This window comes from Austrofundulus limnaeus, unplaced genomic scaffold (assembly GCF_001266775.1).
Source record: "Austrofundulus limnaeus strain Quisiro unplaced genomic scaffold, Austrofundulus_limnaeus-1.0 Scaffold16, whole genome shotgun sequence".
NCBI classification, from domain to species: Eukaryota; Metazoa; Chordata; class Actinopteri; order Cyprinodontiformes; family Rivulidae; genus Austrofundulus; species Austrofundulus limnaeus.
Genome location: NW_013952418.1, coordinates 1,031,233 through 1,040,302, shown reverse-complemented (window position 1 = coordinate 1,040,302; position 9,070 = coordinate 1,031,233). Strand labels below are relative to the sequence as shown.

Genomic DNA, 9,070 nt, shown 5'->3' with positions numbered 1-9,070 from the left:
AAACAAAAATGGATGGTTGGTCTGTTTTCATTTTATGCTCTAAAAACAGGAAAACAATCCGTCTTTTTTTTTTTAAATCAAACCAGAAGTCAACGCTGTCGTTATCAAAGGTGGAGCTAGTGAAATAACTTAACTAGCTACTTTTGAGTTTCTAACTGCAGATTGTATTTTGTTAATATAGCTAATCTAGCTCATTTCTTTTAAAAACATATTATCTAGTTCCACCTTAAATAGTCTAATGGGATGAATAAACATGTTTTACTTTATAACTAGCTAATAAATTAACGTCAGCTAACTAGTTTGACATTTCATAGTGTATATCACTGATGATTAAAGCCGTTTCCTGGAGCTTTGGCTGCTTTTAGCTCATGAAGTCTTTCTCCAACAGCTCCGTGGTGAAGAGATGGAAGCTACTTCCACAGGATCGTGTTAAACATCTAGTTTAGATATCATGAAAAATATGCATACACTTAGGATTTGATCCATATTGTCTTAATAAAAAGACATATAATCTGGAGGATTTATCGGCGCTGAGGCGATCGACATAAACTATCTGCTGCAGAACACGTATTAAATGACGAGCCAAATAAAAGCTTCCAAAAGCCTCGAAGCTACAATTATTTAGTTTCAGATTGGGTCAAACATTTAGGATCCAAAGAAGCTTTAAATGTCTGTCGATTTTTTTTCTGCCCAGGTGAGCAGTGATTTGTGCTATTTTAACTAATTAGCCTATGATAACAATGCTATCGCTAATGCTAAAGAGTTAACCACTGTTATTTCYATGTGCTTGGATCTATTTGTAAATAATACATTTAGTTTCTGTAAACACRAATTTGAGTAACTGTCCAATAAAACATCTGAAAATACARTTTAAACAACACAATGCTCGCCTGTTACAAAACTGTTGCATTGTTCGTTTCCACACTTGTTTTAGCCGTAGAATGTTGATCCACRTTTGGCGTCTTTTTTCTGTAAGTTTTTTTTTAAWTWAMYYCYSKKKKRMYYMMYWMYTTYMRRAMMMSRAAAAACTTTTRTCTTTCYCCCGATTAGAGCGGGTGCAACAACCGTACACGGCACAGAATTTAGGCATTTYGACACTAAATCAGAAGGTAACTGGGCTGCATTTGAGCCYGAKATATACTTTCACTTTGGTSCGCCGGCTRGAGGGCGCGCGCACTGAGCYGTGCGGCTTCTGCCTTTACAGTTTCGCCGCTGTTTGTAGTTGAAGTGCTGTTCTTTTACAGACCAGCAGGTGGCAGTACCTCTAAAACCTGTGCATAGGTTGCAAGAAACGGATGTAGAAGAAGAATAACGGAAGAAGAAGAAGAAATGTATGACGTCACACAACTTTATTTTGTTTCTATTTTATTCATTCATGTTCTTATTTTAATTTTAAAGTTGTTTTTTTCTTTGCTAAGTGTGGAGCTGCCGCTGCTGCCTCCCGTTTTGGCCTTGCACCTTTAGTTTTTWAGTCTATTTTCGAGTGTAAATTATGTCAAATAAAATAAAACTACATTGAAAAATCCACTGCAACTTTACTTCTGAGTTTTGTTTGCATATTGTCTTATTCTCAAAGTCATCAACTGTTTCACTCTATAAAATTTGTTATGAAATAGACTTTTTTATAAGTGTAAGAAGAACATTCGACAGCATACAACATGCGCCAAAATGACGCAGGGGCAGGGACGGCAATATTGCGTCACTTTTGACGCGCGCACCCTGGCGCCCTGCACGATGCGTCGAGTATAAAACTAGCTCCCCCCCACACACACACACACACGCACGCACGCACACCGTCTGCATTTCATGACGTCCCTACTACATCATCAGCAACCCAGCCCATTTGGCACCAACTACCATGTCATGTTCAAACTCCTAAAAATCCCATTTCTTCCACATTTTGATGCTCAGTTTAAAATCATCTTTACCAAACTAAACGCACAGAGTTGCTGATTAGCTGTGGACCTAATAAGGTGTCAGGTGAGTCTAAACATGAACTTAGAGAAACAGTATTTTGCTTTAAAATCATTTGCATCCACAGCAGACTGAGCAGCTCCCATCAGAGCTTAAGCTACTTATTGATAAAAAAAAAATAGAATATTCACACGCAGCAAATTGTCCCAWCCCCATGAAATAAGCAAAAAATGAACTTGAGCAGAGGAGGACGATTATAGTTAGAGTCCACGCTCCCCCTCGCCCCGCCTCACATTGATAAACTGTATCTGATCACAGAGAGGAGGAAGAACTGACATCATTAAGATTCACCAGTGTGCAAGAAAAGCGACACAAGCAAACCTCCTCTAAGCCCCCTGATGACTATCAAGCACTGTGTTTCCCAAGCATGGAGGTAATGAGACAAATACTTATTGCTCAGGAAAAAAATGGCAAGAATATTAGCATCGCATTAGGGCCCCGGATTTAATGATGTTCTAAGTACAATATGTCACTGCTGCACAGAGGCAAAACACATTTAAACATTGTGAAGAGAAGGAGGAGGAAATGTGAAAGTGCACAGTTTGGTGTCTCAAACTGCAGCATTCAGAGCAAAGAAACATGAAACTTTTGACTTTTACATGGGATGCAGAAACTCACGATGAAATGAAACAAGTGGCAATAAGTGAAAGTCTGGTGGTTGTTTACGTGAAAATGGGACCATCGATACTCACTAAAGGGGTGCAAGGGGTCCAATATTCGGGGTTCAGCTCTGCTCGCGGACGAAGGTCCAGATATTCAGGATTCAGTTCAGTTCGGGCGCGAGTTAATGTCCCCTTCATGGAAAATTAAAAAAGGCTTGTTAGGATTGTTTATCTGAGCAAGGTTTAGGTTTGATTTACAGATTTACACCAATTTAAACCTCAGAACATGAAGTAAATGTGCACAAAAAACTTTAAAGTATATTATGCATTTAAATCCTTTTTCGCATTTAAATCTTTCAGTTGGATCTTTATAAAGTGGAACTACAATTATTTGGTCTGAATTGTTATTCATTTGGTATGAATTATTATTCATCCTTATTTTTACTTTACCACCACCTCTTTTACCACATTTCTAWTGTGTGTCTCATTTTTGACTGTTCCTCTAAGTTGTTTCAAGTCCCGCCCCCTCCTGCTTCCAGACCGTTCCGCTCCAGGTTAAGAGAGAGAGGGGGTAACGTTTTCTAGTGATACAGAAACGTTTTATTTACAATTTAATTTTTAAAAAAAGACGTTCATCCATCCTTATATATTGGAACTAGAGTCTGACCCAGAACCAGAGGAGAATTAAGACCAGRAAATTGTAGTTGGTAAGTCCAAACTGGTAATTCTGTTGCAGATTATTTGACGTAAGAGATTCCGAAAATGTCATGGAAAACAGAGAAAATTAAACAGGCTGAAAAAATCTAAGCCAAATAGGAAATAAAGCTATCTTTGCAGCACCAGGAGAGACTGATTTMAACTTTTCTGCCTCCTACAGCCTCCATGTCCACAACAAAATGTACTTAACTGCTAAAAAAAATGGATTTTGCAGGATATTTCCCCTTTAAAACAACCTCAATCAACACCCAAAGCATTGTCATGCTCAAATCATTTTAACCATCTGATGGAGAAATGCAGATTCAACGTTTACGCATGAAGTTTTAATAAACATTTCTATTTAAYAAATGGCTAACTGGGTTATTTTGCYATTTCTGAGGCCCTGTGTCCTGTGACAGACCACTGGAATGGACTGAATCCAGCAGGCCCCACGAGGTCTATGATATATACTGTAATTATCTGCTGATTCTCAAAATGCTTGTGTGTAATGAGGCTGTGCTGCATGAAGCCCCAGGCATAAATCACTGTCTTTAACTGACTTCCAGATGACCAACAACAACACAGAGAAGGAACAGAGAGAAAAGGAAGAAATGGGTTATCGCTGGAGCGCCACTATAAAATTGTACCTCTTATCAGTGAACACCATATTGTCCGCCAAACTCATTTAGGTCACTTTTTTTTTCTAAAAGCAGTCAGCTCGCTTGCATATTTTTGTTTGTTTATTTTTATGTATGGCTGGGATACCAGTTTATTACCTGCAAACAGCGTTATTTAGCAAGTCAACGCAGGTGGAGACCTTGTTAGGTCTGCGTTAGCTTCAGCCATGTTTGAATGGCAATATGACAGTCGGCCTGTCAGACTGTTGGCTTTTCTTAGAATAAAACTGCTTTCACGGACAGAAAATAGCATCGAAACACACACACACACACACACCCCCCCACACACACCGTTTCTGAAATAAACAGCATTTCTATGTAAATGTAGTTTTTTTTTTTTACAGGAATGTAAAATTGTTTAATGTGTGAAATGTTGTTCTATTTTGATATTCACATCCTCAAATAGATTCATATGTAATGACCAATAAACATGTAAATAAGTCATCATTTAGGCAGATTCCTTAATTGCACTTATTATGATTTGGTGTTTAAATTATTTTATTAAGCTTCATTACAGCTCCACTGAAAAAAAGCTTTAAAAACTGCGTCTTGACTTCAGCTCGCGATCAGAATCTGTCATCTATCTGTTTGCTTTTTTACCCGTTTTTTTTCCTTTCTGGGTCACGTGGACTCATGTCTCCAGCTGTGCYGCAGGCAGGGGACACTCTGGACAGGTCTCCAGTCCATCACAGGGACACACAAAGACAAACGAGRCAACAATTCACCCTCTCACTCACACCTAGGGACAATTTAATGTTGCCGGTTCTCACTGAGCTGCAACTGTCGGAGACACAAAACTACAAAAATGATGGATATTACTTTAGACGCACAGTATGCACAAACTCCTGGCAGATTTTGCTGGAACTTTGCATACTTATAGGCAAAGACTAATATTTTAATGCAGCACCATTGCTGCGGAATAGCTAAAATGCAGTTAAAAAGGATTTGATATTTAAATAGATGGGTTAAATAGATGTGCATTCATATCAGTTTACGTTTAACCACGACGCTGACGCTTTACCAACACCAGGCAGTGCAGACTCCAGGAAAATCCATCCCTCTAACAAAATCATTTTGTTAGTTTAATACTTTTTTAATAAAGCAAAATTAGATCCTCTGCAGGGTTGCATGCAGGGGCGGAAACAGAGAGGTGGCTGCGGTGGCCCTAGCACATAATTGGCCACCCCAGGTGCCACCCCAAAAATAATTACCAAGTGGAATCTTAGATTTTGTATTTGCATTTACATTTTGTTAAATATTGTTCTCTGATACTACTGGACTGTATAAAATTCCATCTCTGTATGTTTAAAAATGGCTGAATTGCAGCCCTTTGTAAGATTAGCATTAGTAGTTTGGTTAATTTGGGATTAGCATTAGCAATGGGCACATGATCATTCTTAGCTACTCCACAACAAATTCCATTGCTATGAATCTTAAAATAACCGAATTCCTGCCTTTTAAAGCTAGCTGTGGTGACCATCTTGAATCTCAATTAGCATTTAGAATTTGGAAAATATTGTTTCCTGCTACTTCAACACCAGTCTTCAGCTTTGTATGTCTAAAGATGGCTGAAYAACAAGTCGTGACTAGCTACAGCAAGTTTTTTGATTATTCTTAAGGCTCTGTCACACTRTAATGTTTTAAAACTGAACATTTTAAAAACATCTACTTTGAAGATGGAAAAAAAATCAGTTGTAAGCTTATTTTAGGTGTACTATAATGCTAACAAATTGATCAAATAAGTAATTTTTATTAGTAATTTAGGCATTAAAAACTGTATAATTCATTTACCATTATTTAACCAGGCAAATCCCATTGAGATCACAGATCTCTTTTTCAAGGGAGGCCTGGGCCTGAAGGCAACCTTTTGTACATATTTTATAAGTTGTCTAAAACATTATTGTGTTACAGGGCCTTTGGCTACGATTACATAAAATATCAGCTCAATATTTCTTAAAACAGCTTAAGTAAAGGCATTTGGAATTATCTGTGGCAACCATCTTGAATTTTCAAATGTAGAGGTCCACTCTTTATCCCTTGCTTGCATGAAGTGCCTCTGCACACATAGCTGCACATAGCTGCATGCAGGGTTGCAGGGACACATGCATGAGTCCAAAATTGTAACCACTTTGTACCCAACTAATACAGAATATAATCTGAAGCATTTCAAACAGAGTAAGACTGAAACTGGCAGAATACTTCACGTTATTGCAGCCACTGGAAAAAACAGCTGAATTTGTGCAGATTTGTTCTGGTGTTTCTTTAATTGTTGGGTTAAAACCAACATTCTGTTCCTGAAATGTGCTCAGACCATTTTAACAAGAAACTTTTCTCGCATCGGCTTAAACTCCTGCAATTACTATAAAAATAAATGGAAAATGGGTGAAAAGGGGGCCGGGGATTGCTCAGAAACTCTGTCTCATTATGCAGCGTCTTAATATACTATCCCACTTGTCTGTCACTTTAATTAATGGCAGCGGTGTTCCATAAACCGCCCAGAACGTGGGATTATTTATTAGTACCTAGCCATTTATCACTAGTGTGATAAGTGACAGAGAGAAGGGAAGTGAGAGTTGGCAACATTATAATTGATCATTTTTCACTTCACATTGTCAGAGTGATTGTGGTAAAATCCCTGTTTGCAGCTGACAGTATCACATGTTATGCTGTCAATGCTGACAACAAAAATAACTTTCATGAATAAAACAGGTTATTGAGATTTATCGAGCGCTGGCAACCGCACGAGGTTTCAATAGACCTTTTATTACCTGTGAAGAAAAGCAGAATATCTYAGATCAAAATGTTGCGGCTGAAGATTAACGGATCATTAAAGTTTGGGGGAGCACAAAGAAATGCAGAGTCTGCTTTATAGCGGCATTGATAGTCATCTGGAGTAAAATTGATTTGGTTTTAAATTGACTAAATGGATTGTGAGGCTGAGGAAATAAAGGTTAGCAGGACTAAAAGTCTCACACTGAAAGTACTTCAGTAATTTGGAGTTTTAAACGCGGCTGAGGATGAAATAAACGACAGATTTTTGGCAATTCTGTCATCAGTGACATGTCGCTCCTCTAAGTGCCTGGAGATTGAATGAATACATTATCACCTGGTATAGATGGGGCTGGGCTCTATTGGCTAACTGAATTATTTGGGGGAAATGCAGCTGCTATCACAAGTACATAAATACATGTCACTTTATATGCCCATAGAAAGCACCGAAATATCACTCACTTAATACTGACTACCGGTTGGTCCGTTTTTATAAAATAAGAAGCGTACTAATCTGAATGTGGGGTGGAAAAAGCAAATTGAAGGGCGTCCTTGGGTGGTTGGCACCAACGCTAGCAATAAAATCTACGTGTCCGATTTTTGGCGTGCGGTCTCCTCGGATTGGGCCGTCTTCCAACAGATACCATTAGATCCCATTAGATTGGTATCTGGGAACCTTTGGGGCCGAATGAACACCTCAGATTGTTTGTCACACTCTTTGAGACCTTCCTCTGCAGGTTTATGGAGCCCGTATTTGCACAGAGTGAGGAATTTCTGCTGCAAAGGGACAACAGAAATAGAGGTGGTCAGTTCAGTTCATCTTTATAAAAACAGGTTCTCTACAAAGGTCTCAGGGCACTAAAGTGGCCAGGTTTGTATAATATTTGAACCCTGTACTAAATCAGTACATTTCCAAATGAAGTYTGTTTGTGAATTRGTAAATCTWAAATGCCAGATTGTAAAATGAGTTTTGTTTAAACGCTCGACACAAAAGGGTGACCTCTTACATATCAGGTTGTACAGCTTGTCTGTACATTACACAGATCTGCCCCCATTTTGCAGAAATATAAAGAAAATCTTACGTTTTTTGTTTTTGTTTTCAAACACTGCTTCAAATGTATGGTCGGCAGGGACCTTCCTGTCCTCCCTCCCTGCTCCTCTGTTGTTGTGGACACKGTTATCTCTACTCCCACATCCTTTACTCGTAGCTGACAGTTGACTTACCACTCCATTCCCAACAAACACCAAACGTTGTATTGTGTAAATGTACTGTGGAYWTTTTTGTGAAAATTACCGATTTCTGGGGATCCAGATATAAGTAAACACCCAAAGACGTTGATACGTATGTGCGCTACACACCATATTAGAACATGGCCAAATTATAAAACATTTACAGCCGATTGAGTTCACACTGAAGAAAGTTTGACAGTTTATTTTTCCTGCTATTTTCCACATTCCTGATGCTCTTCTTTGCCCTCACCACCCTCTCTGCACCATCCCAACATCATGTCTGCCCTACGTTGTTCCTATGACCTTGTCATGGTCACAATTTTAGCCAAGGTTAAGGAAACCAGTCCTGCTTTGAATTTCATCATGAATACGCTGCCACCTCTACCTGCACACCAAACCCAGAACTCTGATAAAACCACAGCCTGAAAGTTTTGTCGAAGCTGAAAAACCATCAAGGACTGACCATTTTTGACCATACACGGACCAAATTTATTTATAATGAAGCCTTGACCAAGACCCTGCAAAGACCAACCAAGTTCTGCTTGATTTGTTTGTTTTTCTACATCCCAGCATGGTCATCCTCCAGTGTGAAGGGCTTTAGAGAAGCCAATATGATTGGGTTAAATTCACTGAAGATGCAAGAGTCAAAAGATTTGAGACTGAAGGGATGTAAGTGCACTGAAACAGTGCTATTTTCATTAATCTGTTAGTTTGAAAACACAAAATGGTTACTGTATAACTTGATCAGCCATTGAATTGTGACTGTTTATTTTCTGTCAATGTCATTTTTATTTACAGACGGATTAGCCGACAACCATAAAATTAAAATTCTCTTTTCTATATAAAATTCTCCTAAATAAACTATAAACAAATTTAAGCCACAAAAATGCACAGAAAAAACAAATAATGCACAGATATCACATCTTCTTTGTGACTAAAATGTGTTCAATGTGTGACGACTTTTAACAACTCTTAGGGGAAAGTTCTTAAAGGGATCCCCGATTAGTTGTAGCATTAGACTTTATTTGATAATTTGATAAACATATCTTTTAACTGTAAAATAAAGACTGTGAAAATACTGTAGGATGTTTAGTTTTGTGTATTTTAAAATATATATTTTAA

General features: G+C 38.2%; 1 protein-coding gene across 1 annotated transcript in view; it reads right to left on the bottom strand.

Moving 5' to 3' along the window:
• Positions 1–9,070, bottom strand: part of pcdh9 (protocadherin 9) — a gene marked incomplete at its 5' end in the record, with an annotated part of 322,338 nt that overhangs the window by 221,750 nt on the left and 91,518 nt on the right. Inside the window, 1 exon segment of the mRNA XM_014003023.1 lies at positions 2,667–2,768. Within this exon segment, the coding sequence (XP_013858477.1) occupies positions 2,667–2,768 (102 nt within the window).